The following is a 20,332-nucleotide window of genomic DNA, read 5'->3' as shown; positions in this document are numbered from 1 at the left end:
GAAGACATCTGGCAATGTCTAGAAACATTTTTGTTATCACAACTGGAACGGACAGGGTAGAGGCCAGGGATACTGGTAAATATCCAACAATGCACAGAACAGCTCTCCACAACAAAGAATCGTCTAACACAAAACACCATAGTGCCAAGGCTGAGAAATCCTGCTCTAGACTCTTATTATATAGATGAGGAAAGGTACATCAAAGAGATTGAGTAATTTTCCAGTTAAAGTAAAGCTGGGATCAAATATTTCATCTCCTATTCTCAGTAGGTTTCTCCTCTGTAGGAAAGACAAGATCAGCTCCCTCTGAAAGTGAAGAAATTCTAAAAGTCACTTGCAAATGCTGGCCGGGTTAAAAAAATACACACTCTGGGTTCCATTATGCTCATTGGTATCAAAGTAGAGCTCAGGAGTCAGCAAACTGTGGCTCATGGGCCAAATCTGTGCTGCTGCTTCTTTTTGTAAATAAAGTTTTATTTACACATTTGTTTACATATTGTCTATGACTGCTTTTGCATTACAGCAACAACAGAAACTATAAATGGATGCAAAAGAGACTGGATGACCTGCACAGTCTAAAATATTTACTATCTGGCCCTGGACAAAAGGTCTGCTGATCTCTGCCATATAAGAAATCATTTCAAGTATTCCTCATGAGTTAGAATATTAACATTGTATGGGTGCTTGGGTGCCTCAGTAGGTTGAGCATGGGACTCCTGACTTCAGCTCAGGTCATGATCTCACAATTTGTGAGACTGAGCCCCGTGCTGTGGTCTGCACTGACAGTGTGGAGTCTACTTGGTATTCTCTCTCTCCCTCTCTCTCTGCCCCTATTCTGCTCACTTGCATGTGCTCACTCTCTCTCTCTCTCAAAATAAATAAATTAAAAAAAAAAGAACATAAATGCTGTAAAAAAATTAAATACAAATAAGGTACTTTATCTGGTTTAATGTGAAGGAAAACAAAATGTGCAGCAACATATGACTGCAGCACAGCTAGGACACTGTACTTACCTGTATTCTGGCTTCAAATAATGGTTAGCTCGTTCCAAACACGTTATTAAATCTGTCGTAAATAAAGGTAATTGCAATTAGGAGCCTGAATGGAAGTTAGGACACTCATGCTAAAAAAAAAAAAAAAAGTAATAATAAAGAACTTGAAAGAATTTTAAATAAAAGAATTTAATAATTTTAAATAAAAAAAGAACTTTTAAAAAGTGTTTATCCACTATCTAGCTATTATCTGAATTTTTTCCATTTAAAAATAAATCAACACTGAGAACACTATCTTCAGGATTTAATCAGTCTCCTCCATTTCGCTTTTCTACCACCAACGATGGTTTTTCAGCAACTGCCCAATGGATGATAACAGAAACTATTTCAAACAGAAAAACCAACATTGACTCATTACTGTCTACCAAATGCCTACAAAGATCATGTGCATAACCTCTCTTGGCAGGAGGAAAACAATTTCAAAAGCCTGACTTAGTTCACAGAGAAGATTCGGGAACATTTTAATTTAGCAATTTAGCTAGTGGCATCTGAGTGACCGTGGAACCGCATGTTTACTGAGAATACAACCTTTTCACTTTGATCAGTCAGGACCAAGGACTTAAAAAGAGGATGTTCTTTTCTTTTGGAGTATAGAACTGAATGGACACTCAGCAACAGAGATGTTAAGGTACTGTGGATTTTGATGCATTTAGTTCAACCTAGTATAGTTTCTACAATATTCCACACTTGCTGCAATAGTTCTTTCTTTCCTTAATATTTTCAATAGTTCTTAGGGAACAACATATGGTGAACACTAGCCATGCTGGGATTGGCCAGATTTGATTGGCTGAGAGGGAAATGAATGGTGCACCCCCTTCCCAGAGCATTTCTGGCCAAACAGGACTGAGGGCAGAAACTCTGGGCATGTCTGTCACCCTGGGCAGACGTGGAGTGCACTGCACAGTCATCACTCCGGGGCATGAGAGGCCTGGACAGGAGGCCATGCTTTCCTCCCTTGTCATTATTCATGCTCCCTTCTCTCCTGCTCAAGTATCAGCTCCATGGTTAAGGCACACTGTGACAGTGACTCCACATGTGACTCACACTCACATGCCTCTTCTATGCTGGTGTACTGGTATATGTGAATGAGGGTGGGGCGGAGGGCAGAGGTGCCGCTGGTTAAATAGTTTGTCCCCTAAGCTAAGAAGGGTTGGTGGAGGGCTCCAAAGAATAGGCAGACCTTAGCAGCCAGACCTTAAAATAGACCTGAAAATGTACCATCCAAGGTTTCTAGGAAAACGAGATCAACCCTTTCTCATATAGGTCAGCTGATCAATCTAACAAGCTTGATACAAGTATTCTGAGTTCAGATCTAACTGCTTACAAGGACATAACATTCTTCTCTTCCTACACATACTCGGTACCTGAGGTCACAATTCTATCCAGAGACGGTTATAAGTAGCAAGAGGAATTCATAGACAGACACACGTTTACAGATTTGTGTTGATTCTTTTGCTATACCTGGATGGTCGCTGCTGGCATAGGTCAGCAAAAATCCCCGCCCGGAAATGTGGGATCCACTCTCAAAGCGAATAGTGACTTCGTTTGTGTTCAGTAGGAGTTCTTTGGGAACAGACATACTTCCACAATATGGTCCTAAAAACAAAGCACACTTTTGGCACATTCAAAATTTAGGCCAACACAAAGAATGGGCATATTTCTTTCCTTAAAGGTGAAATTTAGCAGACAACACATATATAAGATGGTAATCTTTACCCAACTGAAGTTTTGCTTAATAGTGGAACTGCTGATTAGTGCCTGAATGTGGACTTGATTGTACTGACAAGCCAAGGGGGGAAGTGGCTAACTACAGATAAGCAATAGGCTAGACCCAGTTAATTGTGAACAACCCAAGAGATAGGTTCTAGTTTTTGTAAAAGACGACTAACAAAGGTTAAACACATTAGGTAGTGAAGAAAATGTTATCATAAAAGTGATATTCTAGGGACCTCCTAAATTTGCTCAAAGAAACTCACAAATTTTTTTCCAAGGAGGTTCCAGAACTAAAAGAAGGTTCCAGAACTAAAAGACTGCCAATGCGTGGTAACAATCTTGTTTTCATGCAATTTATACATTTATCTCTCTCTTATAGTATCTTCTGGTTAACCCATATAATTTATTTTGATTTGCAAAATGAAGTTTATAAAAAGGCAGAGGAATCTCTAAAGGCTTTTGAAATACCATAGTATAAGTTATGCAATTAGAAAATAACACACTGTTTTCTAGATTGAGTTGCTTGAAAAGCAATAGGAAGCTCAATGAACTCTCAAAGGACAAAATTAGATTTTGAACTGAACAAGAAAAACAGATCTTCCTAAGGCTACTCAAGTTCAGCTTGTAAACGGTCATCTTAAAAGTCATGTATGTTGGGGCACCTGAGTGGCAGAGTCAGTGAAACGACCAACTTCAGCTCAGGTCATGATCTCACAGTTCGTGGGTTCGAGCCCTGCATCGGGCTCTGTGCTGACAGCTCGGAGCCTGGAGCCCGGAGCCTGCTTCATATTCTGTGTCTCCCTCTCTCTCTGCCCCTCCCCGACTCATGCTCTGTCTCTCTCGGTCTCAAAAATAAATAAACATAAAAAAATTTTAAGTCACGTATGCAAGACATAATAATCCTAAGAAAATAGGGATTAGCAAAAGCCAATTTTGACAACAGGTATTCTTCATTAACCAAATAAAAGAGGATGGGAAGAGTCAACAGCAACATCAGGTAATAGGCAAGAGACAGCAGTGCCAACATCAGGTAAGGAAGGAGGAGGAAGGAAAGAAAAAGGTCCAGGAGAGGATCATGAACCCAACTAGGCACTCCTCTCCTGCCATAAGGGACCAGATTTCTCCACTGTCCTTCCAGTTTTCAGCTTCAGAAGATGTAACAGAATAAAAGAGAAATGCTATGTGTTTACCTTTGTGCCTCGAATCTCTGTTATTCCCTATTATTGAATGAGAGTGAACTCCAAATAGAAAAAGATTACTTAGAGACAATCATCATATATAATTACTTACATGAGTTAATACTAGCAAACTGCTTAGAACAGTACCTCGCATGAGGGCTATAGAAGTACTTCATAGTTAGTAGTGAGTAGTTAAATAAATCTATTAAAACAAATAAACAATGCTTGTTTTCCTTTCAGACTACGTCCCATGGAGTTAGAACTTTTCTACCCATCACTTTTTCTATCCAGCAGCTTGTACAATACCTGGCACGTGGTGGCCTTCCAAATATTGTTAGAATTGAAATGAAGCTAAATGTTCTTTTATTTTTTTTAAATTTTTTAAATGTTTATTTATTTTTGAGAGAAAGAGAGACAGCGTGAGCGTGGGAGGAGTAGAGAGAGAGGGAGACACAGAATCTGAAGCAGGCTCCAGGCTCTGAGCTGTCAGCCCAGAGCCCGACGCGGGGCTTGAACTCACGAGCTGTGAGATCATGACCTGAGCCGAAATCAGCTGCCCAACCAACTGAGCCACCCAGGCGCCCCCTAAATGTTCTCTTATTTGCAACAGTTTTTAAAAGCCACACCTGATTATAAAGATGCATAAAAGATTTAATCCTGGCATTACAAATATTTTTTAATGTTTACTTTTGAGAGAGAGAGAGAGAGAGAGAGAGAGAGAAAGAGAGAATGCACGAGAGCGAGTGTGAGCAGGGGAGGGGCAGAGAGAGAGAGGGAGAAACAGAATCCCAAGCAGGCTCCAGGCTCTGAGCTGTCAGCACAGAGTCTGACACAGGGTTCGAGCCCCTGAACCATGAGATCATGACCTGAGCCAAAGTCTGGGGCTTAACTGTCTGAGCCACCCAGGCACCCCTAATCCTGGCATTTTAAAATATCATGAAGGGGCGCCTGGGTGGCGCAGTCGGTTAAGCGTCCGACTTCAGCCAGGTCACGATCTCGCGGTCCGTGAGTTTGAGCCCCGCGTCGGGCTCTGGGATGATGGCTCAGAGCCTGGAGCCTGTTTCCGATTCTGTGTCTCCCTCTCTCTCTGCCCCTCCCCCGTTCATGCTCTGTCTCTCTCTGTCCCAAAAATAAATAAACGTTGAAAAAAAAATTATCATGGAAAGGTCAGGAAAAGAAATGTGGAAAAGCAAGGGAGGAAAGAAAATCATTCGTGTAATAAATATATAGATGTTTATGAACTTTAATAGTGCTCACAGCATGGTAGATAAGCAATTTACACTAAATCCATTTTTGTATAATAAAGTTGAAGGATGAACATTTTTTCAAAATTAAAGTGAGTCAGGTTACTGTACTTCACTTTTGCAACTCATTCTTAGTTCACATATACTTGAAATTCCTTTTTTGTGCAGATGAGTGAAGAGACTTGCTTTGCAAATCTAATAAAAATGAAATAACTAGTAACTTCTTGCTACTCATGAGAATATTTTTCTAACCAAACTTATCTTTTCCAATACGAAATAAGAACGTATATCCTCCTCTCCAAATGGTGATATTGATCTCTCAAATTTCTATAGCATTCCAATAAGTCCTAATAAAAACAGTGAGGTAAGCAAGTCTAAATTGATCATCAATGAGAATTTGTTTGAATTCTTTTTAGTTGAAATATATTTGATACATAACACTGTAAATCTAAAGTATACTATGTATTCATTTGATATATTTATGTACTTTAATGTGATTGTCACTGGAAAGATAATTAGCACTTCCATCATGTTACATAACTGGAATTATTAGTATCTTAGAAAGTTTGGTGATTATACAGTGGACCCTTGAACAATGTGGTGGTTAGGGGCGCCAACCCCTGTGCAGCTGAAAACCTGTGTGTACCTTTTGAGTCTCCAAAAAGTTGACTACTAATAGCCTGTTTTTTTAAATTTTCATACTAATAGCCTACTGTTGATCAGAAGCCTTACCGATAATATAAAGAGCCAATGAACACATATTTTATATGTATTACATACTATATTTTATAATAAAGCTAAAGAAAAGAAAGTATTAAAATCATGAAAACACATTTACAGTACCATATTAAAAAAACAACTCATATGTAAGTGATCTGCATAATTCAAACCTGCATTGCTCAAGGGTCAATTTTAATTCAATACTGTTGCCTATATTCACTATACTGTGAATTAGATTAGGGTTTATTTACTACTTGTTACAAGCTTGTACCCATAAATAACATCTGGCTTATCCACCCCACCCCATCCCCATCCTCTGGTACCCATGCCATTTTACTCTGTTTTTATGAGCTTGGCTTTTTTAGATTCCATAGATAAGCAATATCTTATAGTACTTGTCTTTCTCTGTCTGATTTATCCCACTTAGCATAATGTGCTCCTGGTCCATCCATGTAGTTGCAAATGGCAGGATGTCCTTTCTCTTGCCTCAACAACTGGATTTTTTTTTTTTTTCAGATTTTTATGGAACAGTTGAAAGTAACAGTTGCAACACTGCATATATTTTACAGAGAAGAGATAAGAACGTATATCATCATGCTAAGTTGTCGGGCAATGTATATCATTTCCTACACCAAAAAACCACATAAATACAGTAAAACTCTAATTCGGTTGTATCCTCCCAAAGTCATGATAGGAATGTGAGTTGGGAGAAGTTCAAAGATAAAATGTAAACACATACATTCCTTTAATCACCTGTGCCCCCCAGGCTCCAGACCTTCTCCTCTTCTTACGGATGGATTGCAAAAATGCAACTAAGCCCTCCAGGGGATGGAATGGACCCTCCCTCTATCAACGCAGCATTAGAAGTTATTTTGATGGGTTCATCACAGCACAACCCTCACAACAGCAGAAGGCAGCTTCAGTCCCCCGTGGAGGCTGGAAGTAGAATGCTGACGGTGGTACTGCCTATGGCAAAACATCCACATTATTTCCTGTCTGAAGTCCTGACAGATAGATTCCCTTTCACAGAATGAAAGTTAACAACTGCATTCCTAGAGTTAAAAGGGGAAAGAGATGAAAACAGAAAAAATGTGACTGGCTGTGAGAGGGAAAAATAATGGGAAAGCACTGAAGGGTCCTACCAGTTTGTGCCAAGCAATGTTTTCAGTTCTCAGCCAAACTCTATGGAGGATTATACCTTTTCTTATGAAAAAGCCTGTCTCCACCCTCAGCTGGCCAGACAATATATGTCACTGTTAGTGGTCTCCATCCCAACTTTTAAAAAGGGTCTACGCCTATACTTAGACATTCACAAAGACAATTCCAATGGAAACCCAAATGAAAGCGTGGTGACTCTGTCCATGGTTATGGTCTCTGTCCTGGGCAGTGTTCCTGGACTGGTAAACCTGTCTCAGTTCACAGACTGAACTAGTCTTTCTTGAGGCGGTCTTAAGAACATGAGCAGACCTCCACATAGGACTCACAGTTCTGCACAGGCGTTTGCTTCACAAGCGGCGGTGCTGTGTGCTTTGCAGCCCTTGGACTTGGTAGCTCCCACTCTCCCTCACCTCTGACCTTGTCGGCGAAGCAGATTTCTTACTTCGCCATCCCCAGTCCCCGCCAGACTGGGGCACAGCAGAAAAGCAGTTAGTTCATCAAGTAGGCAGACAAATCAGGAAAGATAAATACCTCTCCCTTTTGTGAAACCGAATTGGTAGCCCTGGATGGTGGGAAGGGCTATCAGTGACACCAAACGGAATAGCACCGTGGCATCTGGCACCAGACAGGAGACCAAGACCTGGCAGACAATGGGCTGATTCCTTGGACAAAAGGATAAAAGGCCAGGAACCGTAGGAGCTGCCTTCATTGAGCACAGTAGGCCAGTTCCTCTCAACACATCCCTTGTCTGGAGCTACTGTTCCATGAGCAGCTGAGAGGGAAACCCTTTATCTTTCCTCGTGTGAATAAAAGAAAACTGTCCTACAAGGAAGAATAAACTGCCCCGAGCCAAGCCCAGAATCCTCTTGCTTGTCTGGCAATCTGACAATCTGTTCTGTACTACAATTTATGCTACTGCTACATTCTCTGAGGACTGTCTGGGACTCTACATTACAAGGCAATAATAGTGTGGTTGATAACTGCTCCAAGCCATTTTGGGTGGGCATATGCATTTCACTTTGAAACTGATGAAACTAAGCTTTTGTTTCCTCTGTGAAAGGGTGTGTTTTAAAAATGGTGGGTATGCCATAAAAAAAAAAAAAAAAAAAGACTCCTGCCCACCCATAACCATACAAAAACAGAGACCAAAGAGAAACCTAACTCCTGAGAGCTCTGTCATAAATCAAATTAAGCAACAACAAAACAACCTCCTGAAAACTTTCATTAACCTGATGAACACCCTCTGAAACACACATTTAATTTCTCATGACAGATAAGAACATGCCGATGAGTCGAAGTGACCCTTCCAAGGGAGTGTCACGGGAGGAGCCAGCCACATCACACGCTGCTGGCTGCCAGGAAGGTGGTAGCTGGAGCGGCCCGGATTTGTGCTCGGAGCCGTGCTGATAAAGCAATCTCTAGAAATGCTGAAGCTGCAAACGCCTTCACACTTGCGACTGTTTTCCGTTTGCTTTTTCAGTGCAGTCAGATGGCACGGTTGTCCTCGCCTGCCAATTGCAGTAGGGTCATCGTACAAAATTACAGAATTTTCAGGGCCATTTTCTTTGAAAAGGAGAGAAATTAGCATAAAAAAGGATATTCCTGGACTATGCTATTAAAACCATAGTCACGTAAGAATGTAAGTGGATACGTATCCCTGGAGAGTTTTGGTCTCTGGTTCCCAGACAAAAATCAGTGACAGATGATAAATGAACCAGGCAGATTCCAAGACAAAGGTACAGCTTTCCTTGGGGCTATGAGACGCAGGTCAAGAGATGCTGGAACACCAGGGCTCACAACCCACCTAGGCCATTCCCAACAAAAGATGGCAGTTACAGAAACTCATCACAGTGTCTCCAGGGAAGATGGATCTGGGGAAAAGGAGGAGGAAGAGGCCCATAGCTTTTTCTCTCTGAGGCTTACAGTTATGTCAATGAGGTACCTTGTGTGGAAGGTACCTCAATATAGCCTTTCTTAATAAGTTTCTTTTTGAATTCTATCATGGCATAAAAGACAAAACAAAATAAAAAAACAAATAAACAAAAAGTAGTCTTTCTCAAGAATGTCCAAAACGCAGACCCAATCAGAACAAAATAGACTTCTGAGGCCCAAAACAACTTTGCACAAGCTAGAAATTTCTTCGAAGGCTTTTGTTTTATTTTTAAAAGTTGTAAGAGTTTTGCATGCTTCATAATATGTCTGGGAGACATAAACCATTTATAAAATAGAAGTTACTAATCTTGTGCTTTCTCCCTATTTAGGATTTTTAAAAAATCAACAGACAGGGTATAATGCAGTATGCCAGATGTGTATCTTTCTAAAAATTATCATAGAAGTTGTGTTGCAGTTAGGAATGAAAACACTTAGTATCATTTCCCACTTTTCCCTTTTCTCTTGTTCCTAGTGTAATATAAATATTACCAGTTGGCTTACCATCACTGTACTTCTAGATCACGGACAACGGTTAAAAAAAATATTGGGAGTGGAGGTGGAAGTGCCGGAAATGTAAGAGAACAATTCTTGGGGTTCCGAGTTTTTCTATATCACAAATCATTTAGCAGACCACAACTGATTTAACGAATTCACCGTGAGGCTCCTGTGGTAAGCTGGTTTCTTTCTACCTCTAACCACAATGCCTCCTTAAGCATGCTGACTAGGAAGCATTTTCGTTTAAACCTTAACTTTATACTGATACTCTGTCTGTGAGTGATTTCTCAGAACTTCTCCTCAGGATACCTCTATGGGGAGGCCTGGAGAAGCTTCCATCTCTTCCAGCAAATGACAAAACTACAGCTCAGGTTTTCTTCTACACAAACCACTGGATCGGATGGTTTTTGTCCTGCAGAATTGGGACACTACAGGGTTTAAGAGTGGAGTCTCTGTAATCAGATGCCCAGACTTGAATCCCACCCAGATCTAGTAGAGTGATAAGGGAGTTACTTGAGGTCTTTGAGCTTCAGTTTTCTTAACTGTGGATGTTAATAATAGGCCCTGTCCTTAGGGCCATCATGACAATGAAAGGGGATAGTGACTCTAAAGAACTAAGCCCAGGGTACAGCATATAACTGAATGCTCACGTGTAAGCACCTTCTACAGTACTTTATGGTCGTTTCTATATAATAAGCAGAGTCCTAAAATTTTATGTTAATCAAGTCTTTTTGAAAATGCAGAGGGGATATTTGCAGAGCTTTTGTAAAAATCCAGATTTTTAAATAAATGTTTGCCAAAACCAAGCTACATGCAGTCAGATTCATTAAATGTTCAATAAGCATCAGCAATTCCAAGACTATGCTAAGTATCAGGGCTACTGAAAAAAAAAAAAAAAAGAATACAATGCAATTTCTTGCTCAAGGAACCCTGTACCTTGTGTAAAGAAGCTAACATAATGATCTCAATCTGAGATTCGTGCTCTAGTAAAGGCTTAGAAAATCAACACAAGCCTCAGAGAGAGAGAGTAAGCGGGGCTATTGGACATCAGAGAAGGCTGTAGGGTAAATTGCATTGGATTTAGTTCGTATGCAGGCGCATGTGTGTGTGTGTGTGTTAGAAGGGGTGGGAAACACAGGGGAAGGAAAGGAGACCCATAGTAGGAACACCGTCAACAAATGTACAATGGCATAAAGTTGTACAATGTGATGTGTACAATGTGATGTGGAAAAGACACAGACATGGGGAGACCCAGAAATGAGCTGGAAATGAAGGTGGGGAAGAAAGTGAGTGAGCCTTGAATGCCACCCTGACAAGTTTCTGTAACCAGGGGGATACAATTAATAACTTTCAAAATACGGAAAGAAAGAGATTATAATTCTATTCAACAAGATAGCCTTGGCTAGCCTGGAGGGAAGAGAGGCTGGTGAAAGGAGAGAGGGAAACATGGGGAGGCTCTTTCCACAAGAAACAGATACAAAGATGTAGCCTGACAGTGAGAATAAAAAAGCCAAACAGAAACACAACCAACTGTGGGCTTGCAGAATATGTGTTCTTGGTTCATCTCACAAGGCTGGATGGAGAAAATTCTGTAGAGGGAGCTGTTTCCGGCTTGGGGAACCCTTGTCACGTGCTTGGAATGCTTTGGGCAAAATGATTTGACCAGGAATGTACCAGGAGGGTAGGGTGCGGCAGCTCAGCCTCTACTGGGTGGAAGGGGAGTATTCAGGGTGCTGAGGGTGGACCGGTGGGAGCGATGAGGATGATGGCTCACACCTGCTGAGTGCTTCCTGTGTGCCAGGCCTCATTCATTTAAGTTATACACATGTGCCTCGATCACCCATATACAGCTAGATAGTACTGTTTTGCCCATTTTAAACATGGGGGATAGAGACAGAGAAAGACTACATAACTTGCTCAAGGTTAAGCAATTAAAAAATAAGCAGTATGGCAGGAATGTGAAGGCAGGCAGTCTAATTCCAGAGTCCACACTCTTCAGCACAAGTGAGAAATCTAGGCAGAAATGACAGCCTTCATCTCAATCAATGCTGAAGGCCAGCCTGGTTTTACTGATCCACAGTGACCCGGGTGGGGAAGCCTATGAGATTCCATCAGAGCAAGGTCATTTGAGATCCTGAGGAGCCACTATCTGGTTTCCACCCAGATTCTTCCAGCAAGTCCATTGTCCAGGAACAACCTTAAACTTCACACATCCAGGGAAGGCCAAGTTTCAAGGGAAACTGGGACCCAGTCAATCTTCCTGAAACATCAGGAAAACAGAAATGACAATTCCTCTCGGGTCCCTGAGGGCAGTGGCAGCAGAAACAAAACTCTTGAGTGAATTCAAATCTCCAGGTCCTTTCTGGTCAGCAAGACGGGAAATGGAATTTAGCCATCGGATGAGTCATAAAGAGTTTTAAAGTTGAGAATAATGACCTTTAGTATGCATTCACAGCCCTCCCTCTTTAGTGTCATAAATAAAAGTTAGATATTTCATACTTTAAATGTAGGTATTTTGGTATAACACAGTATCTGAAGCAGCATCTACGTTTTCCCAAAGTTCAAGATATTTTAATGTTTTATATAATTAACCTCTATTAATTTTTTACATTGTGAATATAAAAGGCCAGAGATGGAGAATCAGTACCAAAGCAGCACTCTGAACTGTACTATGAAACAATTCTAAATTTTAAGATATATTATTTAAATAGACTCTCTGTTTTAATCTTCAAATCCAGGCTTAAAAGTGAACTTGTTCAACCCTAGAGTAGTGTTGGCTACCTCAGTGAAGGTTCTGTGGTCTTATGTGCCCAAATATAAGATGAGTTTCCTCTGAAAAGGTGCCACCTTAGATTTGTGTTTTTCAAAGTCTCCTAGTACACTGACCTCTTTGAACAACAAGGAATCGAATTGTTTTGGGAAGACACTAGAAATACTTAAATGAATGTAGTCTTGAATGCCAAAAAGAGCCCACCTGACAAAGAGCTGTGAAAAGAAACAAAGAAAACAATGCAGTCTTAGTTTGCATTCCTGGGGAGGGGGGGAACACATGACCTCACAATTTCTAATGCTGGAAGTTTTTGCAAACAGGCCTTTCAAAGATCATTTTATTTCAGTTTTTTAAAAATGTTTATTTATTTTTGAGAGAGCGAGTGAGGGAAGGGCAGAGAGAGAGGAAGACATTCTGAAGCAGACCCCACGCGATGCGGGGCTCGAATTCTCCAACTGGGAGATCCTGACCTGAGCTGAAGTTGGGCACTCATACCGAATGAGCCACCCAGGTGCCCCTCAAAGATCACTTTAAAAAGGTATAATGTTATATTTGCCAAAAATGCATAATCTGACTTTAATCATGAAGGAACAACAAACCAACCCAAATCAACATTCCAGAATAAATAGCTGGAACTCTTCAAAACTGGACAAGGGACAAAGTAAGACTGAGGAACTTTCCCAGATTAAAGCAGATGGAGGAGTCATGATAACTGAATGCTTTGTGACCCTAGCTGAATCCTGGAACAGAAAAGAGATGTTCATGAGACGTTCGTGTTTCTTTGGAAGGTAGTCTCAGTTTCTTTGGTCTCTTGAACAGAAACCCAGAATTTCCACAGTTAGAGTGAAAACAACCTCTACTAAGCAAACTGTACTTGTTACTTTGGGGGGGGGGCGTGGTCAGGATATTAGCACACATGATCTTGAAAGTCAGTGTATATATATTTTAGATCCAAATGTTTTGTAAGCTTAAAAGCAAAACTTGTATTTAAAGATATCTTTAAAAAAATAAAAATAAAAAAAATAAAGATATCTTTAAAAACTTATTTTGCCCTTAAAATTTGTTTTCCCAAAAAAAGGTTGATATACCTTTACTTTGTCAATTTTGCTGCATCCTGGCTGTTTCAAGGGTATTTTGAAAGGAATAATCAGTGTCTTAACTCAGTGATAAATACATATGGAATTCTTCTAACTGATATTGAACCTGAAATATCAACTATAATTGTAATATGTGACAAACAGAAGAAGAATAATCCCACCTTGTCTCTATTAGGCCTTTTAAAAGCAATGAGATCAAGTGCATGTTTTGCCTGATTACTGTGATAGTTGGTGTGGTTTACACTTGTTTACATTGCATTTTACTACCATGAGTGTGGATTACAAAAGTGCCCAAAGTATATGAACCAAACATTTAAAACAAAATTGGCATATTAAAAATGAACTGCATCATGATTAAAAGTGCAGAACTTCAGCATACTCACAATTGTTAATGCAATCGGCATTCCAAGTACTTCCATTCTTGGCAAAGCTTACTAACACTAATGCCAGAAAACATTATTCTTTTTCAAAACATTAACTCCACATTCAAAATTCTGATAGTGTTGAGCCTTAAAATCTCTTGGCATGGGTTTTAACAATTCATTGGTTAATGAAAAAAACTGAGTTGGATAAACTAAAACTACTCAGCTATTTCAGTCACGCATGTAATTGTTAGAGCTGTCATATATGGCGATTTCAAAGAGGTATTCCAGAACATACATTCTCCACTGCTGCCCTTGGGCAGGCACTTTGTGCCATCACCACCAGCCCAGACAAGTGTTATGGATTCTGGAGACCCTGCACTACTAGGGCTCTCCCTCCATGGTCATGCCAGGTCCTGTAGCTACACTGGCTGCAGAGTAACCTCCGCTCTCCCAGGGACCCGGGCAACAGCCCCACAGGAATGCCCACCCCCAGCTGGACACAGGATGACAAAGCACTTGTCCCTCCCTCCTCCTCCTTCCTCCTCCTTTGCAGATGCCTGCAGTCCTTAGGGAAGTTCAAACTGGCCAGGGGACTATTTTAACTAAGTTAAAATATTGGTCTAGTTAGTATTTTTGGTCAAAGGAAATCTATTGTTTATTAACATATCAACATCTGATTGTTAAAGAAAAAATAGAAAGTGGAGAGAAGATATAACAATACCCATAGTTAAAACTTCTAAAGTGTCACTTTAAGATTCTCCAGAAGTTTTTGGGGTGTCTGGGTGGCTCAGTCGGTTAAGTGTCTGACTTCACCTCAGGTCATGATCTTGTGGTTGGTGAGTTCAAGGCCCGTGTCAGGCTCTGTGCTGACAGCTTGGAGCCTGGAGCCTGCTTCGGATTCTATGTCTCCCACTCTCTCAGCCCCTACCCTGCTCACACTCTGTCTCTCTCAGACATAATAATAAACGTAAGAAATAAACTTAAGAAAAAAAAGATTCTCCTGAAGTTATGTTGTCTTAGTTGATGCGAAGGTTTTTTTTTCCCAATTGATATATTAGTGTATATTCATGTTTTACCTAATAGTGTATCATAAGCATCTTCCCATATTAATAGTCTTTTAAACAAATATGTGTTTAATATGCCAACTAACTGTAACATGTCTTAGTGAACTGGTTCCTTATCATTGAACTTGTTGATTCACTTTTAAAAAAATCATTGATTCACTGAGTCGATCTACTACATTCACGTCACTGGATTCAATATTATAAGCACATAGATAGGAGTCAGTGGCTCCTCTCAGAATGCTTTTCAAAACTACAAAAGATACAAACATACACACAACACATATAGCATATGCATGTCTACACTTTCTATATGTGGCCCTAAGCATTTAATTTTTTAAAAAATATTCTTACAGGACTGAAATATCCTAATTTTCTTTCCAGGTATTTCTTTTATTGCTGATTTCTGTAATCCTTGTCTATTGGGTTTGCCTTAGCATGACCGAGCAGGAAATCTCTAAAGTAGCCACAGAAGAAAAATACTGAGCATCTTTAAATGTTTCATCTTAAGAACATCCCTAGCCAATTTGGGCGCCTGGGTGGCTCAGTCAGTTAAGCCTCCAACTTTGGCTCAGGTCATGATCTCGTGGTTCATGAGTTCGAGCCCTGCATCGAGCTTTGTGCTGACAGCTTGGAGCCTAGAGCCTGCTTCGGATTCTGTCTCCCTCTCTCTCTGCTCCTCTCCCATTTACATTCTGTCTCTCTTTCTCAAAAATAAATAAAGATTAAAAAAAATCCCTAGCCAAAAACATTAACTACACCTGCATGTTAGACAAAACTGCTGTATGATGTAATACTGGGCTGAGGCTTTGTTGTGGTTTTCTCTGAGGGGTGGTCCTGGGACAGAGAAGCAGACATCTGGAAACAGAGGCCTTAGAGCCACAAAGACATCGATATAAATCCTCCTCTCATCCCTTACTGAGCTGTGTGATTTTTGGCATGTTAGTCAAAAACAGAAAACAAAAATCCAACAAAAAACCCCAACTCATTGTGCTTCAGTTTCCCTACTTGTAGAAAGGAGGTAAGAAAATAACATTTACCTCCAAGGTGGATGTAAGCGTTCTAGAAAACCTATGTAAGGGTCAAGCATGTGCCTGGCACACAACAGACACTGAATATGCTTATTTCCACAATGAGCATATATTCTGTTTTTAAAAGATAAACCTAGGGGCGCCTGGGTGGCTCAGTCAGTTAAGCGGTCGACTTCGGCTCAGGTCATGATCTCGCGGTCTGTGAGTTCAAGCCCTGCATCGGGCTCTGTGCTGACAGCTCAGAGCCTGGAGCCTGTTTCAGATTCTGTGTCTCCCTCTCTCTGACCCTCCCCTGTTCATGCTCTGTCTCTCCCTGTCTCAAAAATAAATAAAACGTTAAAAAAAATAAAAAAAAAAAGATAAACCTAACCATATATAATAAAATATAAAGAGAAAATTTTATTTACTTGGCTTTACTGCTACAGGTGAATTGTAAGCCATTACTCATTTCCTAGCGAAGGGTCTAAGTCTTGAAAATTCAAGAGTCTAGAAATGTAGAGGTCGGTGCCCAGAAGCTGACCATGAGCACCTGGGAATCTACCTCCTAATATGTAGTTAATCCCATGCTTTTCTTCCTTTCTGTATATTCGCGAATACACGTAGGAGATGATGAAGTAAAGTCACAGTGTGGGAAAGCCACTTCCACTCTCCAATCCTGCTCCGGAATGATTTGCTCCCCTTTCTAGTTCTTCTCACCTCGCCTCTGATTTGAGAGAGCCCCAAAACAACAGAGGACTACGCTGCTGCTCTGTCAGCAGGTGGAATTAACTGCTCACCTTTCAAGAAAGTAGATGTTCCCCTGGAGACGCCAGTGTGGAAAAGCCGATTCTGGCCCTGCAGTGCTTTGCCTCACATTTTACAGGAGAGCTCTGACACTCAACCCTCTCCTCTGAATGTGAATGAAATTTCCTGGCTAATGAGGGTTTCCCTGAAGAGTGCTTCCAAAAAATAATACACATTTGGTCACCAGTAAGTATTCCCAGGGGCCTTAAGCAACCCTGGAATTCTCATTTTTCCCATTTGAATCAAACCGTGGAGTTAAAAAGTTGCAACCAATCATATGAAATCAACTATCTTTACTCGGTCAGAGCAATTCAGTCATCATTAAAATAGACATAATATTCCCAGGGATACAAAAATCTTGGATTTTTCTTCCCCCCATGGGGGTTAGATAAACACACATATCTGAACGGTCTCCAGGCTAGTCTGGGCCTCCACGCTGGGAGGAGGGACCAGGAGAGAGGAAACACATCTGTGTGCAAAGGCAAATACAACACTGAAAGTTGTGTGTGTTTGAGACGTTGCCTTAGAGCTAGTAGGTAGACAAAACTTGCATCATTTTTGGAGTTGTATGCATAGGGAATTTCAGAAAACCTCTAACCTCAATAGACCCTGTACATAAGATTCTGTCTTTGTTTTTGAATTGTCTAAATCCACACTGTTTCCTTGGGCTCAGGATCACAGGGTCACTGTTACAGTGACTGCAGACTCCAATGTACTAACCGCACACCACAAAGCACAAAAAAAGCTTAGTTCAAAAGATTATTTTGAAAACTGTCCTTTGCTTTTGCTGTTCCGTTACCCTGAAAACTCTGACCTCAGACATGCACGGTCCATTCCCTCGAGTCACTTGGGTCTCTGGTCAAATGTTCTCTTACTGGAGAAATCTTCCTGACCGTCCCTTGTGAAGTAGTAGAAACCCACTCAAAAACAGGCCCTGTATCACCTTAGGATGCCTTATTTTTCTTACTCTTATTTTTCTTTAAAAAAAAAATTTTTTTTTAAGTTTATTTGAGGGAGAGATGGAGAATGAGCAGGGGAGGGGCAGAGAGAGAGAGGGAGAGCAAGCATCCCAAGCAGGCTCTGTGTTGTAAGTACCAAGCCCGATGCCAGGCTTGAACTTATGAACTATGAGATCATGACCCGAGCCAAAACCAAGAGTTGGATGCTCAATTGACTGAGCCACCCAGGCTCCCCTCTTATTCTTATTTTTCTTTCTCCCTACCTCTCATATTATAGATGCATTTGATTTTCCACCTCCCCTCCCCGGCAATGCAAGCTCCATGAAAGGAGGAACTTTGTTTTTTCACTGCTATATCCCACAGAGTTCGTGAATACCCCATTACTGTTCAATAAATATTTGCCACATGAATGAATGACTTGTAGATGTTTAGCCAAATCCCATACATCTCCAATTCTCTTCCCAGCAAGATATAAATGCAAACAAAGCTCCTGGAATACATGTAAGGCTAACACTAAATCTCCTTAGATGTCTTTGTTGCAACTTACAAAGCAAGTGTATCCATATGAGCTACGCTAAGAATTTACAAAAAGCAAGCTTCTCTTCTAATCTTCCCAGGCTATAATACTAATGAACACACTATTTGCCCTCCCTCTCAAGTTTCAAATCATTTCATGCTCACAGAAACCTAGTATCTTTCTTACCATACTGATCGGAATTGGTGGTGAAGAGAAGGTAGTCAGAGGCACAGGTCTGGGATTCAATATCCAAATCTCCTAACCTCAGAATCAGTCTCTTCCCCTTTGGTACTCTGATAGTCTTTTCACAAACAGTGTGATTGGGGTAAGTCCCTGGATAATTCTTAGACGTCATTGTGCCGCTGTCCTGATAGGTCACTATGTGCCCACAGCCATCACCTGGTAAAGAAAAAAAAGAATGAAAGAAGTGAAATTAATTCTTATTGAGCATTGAGAGAGTCTAGTACAATCTCCAAGTCATGTATTTATTCCTTCTTTGCAGAGAGAGAAAAGCTAAAAAAAAAAAAAAAAAAAAAAAAAAAAAGAGGAAGAAGAAGAAATTATTTACTATTTCAGGGTATTTCATCTGGTTTCCCAGTTTAATCTTCTGAATATTGATCAAAATGTTTCCGATATTAGAATGGAAAGCCCTTGGCAAACACATCATTTAATCACACTACTTTTTCTAACCATCTATTTATCTACCCACTGAAACTTGCACTGCAGGCCCTCGACACTCACACATTTGCCATTTGTGGCAACGCCACGCAATAGTTTGTGATGGAGAAAATAATCTGACTTGCTTTAGAGGGTCATCATACTGCTACACAAGAAAATGTGCTCCACATGCTGCTGGTAGAATCTGAGACCCAGGCTGAGAGGAGAGTGAGAACCTGTAGGAGGCTAGCAGCCATTTGACATTCGTATCTCAGTTAATGGCAGTCACAGATGTGAAGGTTCCTGATAGACCCAGGATGTGTCATTAGAGATTGTCGAGGGTCTAGTGCATTGAGTGCTTGCCACGTAACTAGATCTGGTATTGTCAGAGACACAAAAAAAGCAGCAAGGGCACCTTCGCAGAACTAAGAGCAAAACGGGAGACGGTCACATGTTCAACTAATATAATACTAGGTGCTATGTGCCATATCTGGAACTTAAAGTGCTGAGGAAGGTAGGAGAGAATCGATTTCAGTGAATTATCACACTTCACTAAAATAAATTTTCTTAAGACTTTTCTGAGTGGGAAAAAACATCAATTGACCAACTAGTTGCTCCAGTAGATGAAAATGACTAAATCATTCACTCAGATATCTAAGTGCATGCACAATTGGGTGGGTTGCAAGGTAAATTAGCATACATTGCATTCAAATTGCAAAATTCCTGTGGTTAGTTTGGCTTCACATAAAAGCAAGAATTTCTGCCCTTAGCTGGAGGGAGAGAAAGCAGAAATTAACTGAAGAAGGAATTCTCAGAGTAATAATAAAATGAGAGGCCTCTGCATCCCAAAGTCTCCCACAGAGAAGCGCCAACTTGAGCAGCCTTCTTCCTCCTCTAGCCTCTTCCTGAGCTAGAGGAAGACTGGCCTGGGGCCTTCCTTTATCCCACTCTCCTCTGACCCTGAGGCTCCCAGCCTAAATGATAATGGAGGCTTAGTAAAAAAAAAAAAAAAAAAAGGGGGGGGGGAGGGGGAGGCACAGAACTTCAGAATCTACCCCATTATCAGCAGACAAGTCTAAGGAGAAGATCCACCCATAATCCAGAAACTGCCACAAAATTCCCAGAGCCCCGGACAGGCGGATGGATGGGGGGAGAAGAACTAACCTTACCAAGCGATGGGTCAGAGAAAACCAGCAGAAACACAGGTGGACACTAAGATAAACTACTATGAAACCTGGGCACCTAGGGAGAAGCTGTGCAATTTATCTGCAAGATGATAGAGACCCATACAGGTTTTTGAGAAAGGAGATAATGAAAGAAGTATTTGGAAAAAAGATAGTCTGGTTTGACAATGCTACAGGAATTAGGATGTAAAGAGAATCTGGATCAGAGGAGCAGGACAAAGGCTAGGAATGGGGCAGCTAGAAACGGAAGGGAAAGAAAAACAGATATTCACAAGAAAAAAAAAATTACTGGACTTGGGTTTTGGCTACTTATAGTGGGAAAGACAAGAGGAGGGAGAAAAAAAAACAACAACAAACCACTGAGATTCTGAGTCTAGAAATGACTGGAACACTGAGGCTAATATAAATAGAGAAGT

General features: G+C 40.7%; 1 protein-coding gene across 3 annotated transcripts in view; it reads right to left on the bottom strand.

Moving 5' to 3' along the window:
• The window catches only part of DCBLD1 (discoidin, CUB and LCCL domain containing 1), a 68,883-nt gene that overhangs the window by 28,309 nt on the left and 20,242 nt on the right, over positions 1–20,332 (bottom strand). For all 3 annotated transcript variants that reach the window (XM_023254739.2, XM_045057955.1, XM_045057954.1), the window contains exons 2-4: positions 18,262–18,474; positions 2,514–2,648; positions 1,014–1,065 (exon numbers count right to left, since the gene is read on the bottom strand). In XM_023254739.2, coding sequence (XP_023110507.2) covers positions 1,014–1,065; positions 2,514–2,648; positions 18,262–18,474 — 400 coding nt within the window. The remainder of the gene's footprint in view (positions 1–1,013; positions 1,066–2,513; positions 2,649–18,261; positions 18,475–20,332) is intronic.

The sequence above is a fragment of the Felis catus genome, chromosome B2 (assembly GCF_018350175.1).
Source record: "Felis catus isolate Fca126 chromosome B2, F.catus_Fca126_mat1.0, whole genome shotgun sequence".
Taxonomy (NCBI): Eukaryota; Metazoa; Chordata; class Mammalia; order Carnivora; family Felidae; genus Felis; species Felis catus.
Note: the sequence above shows the minus strand (reverse complement) of the source record. Positions and strands in the feature narration are given on the sequence as shown.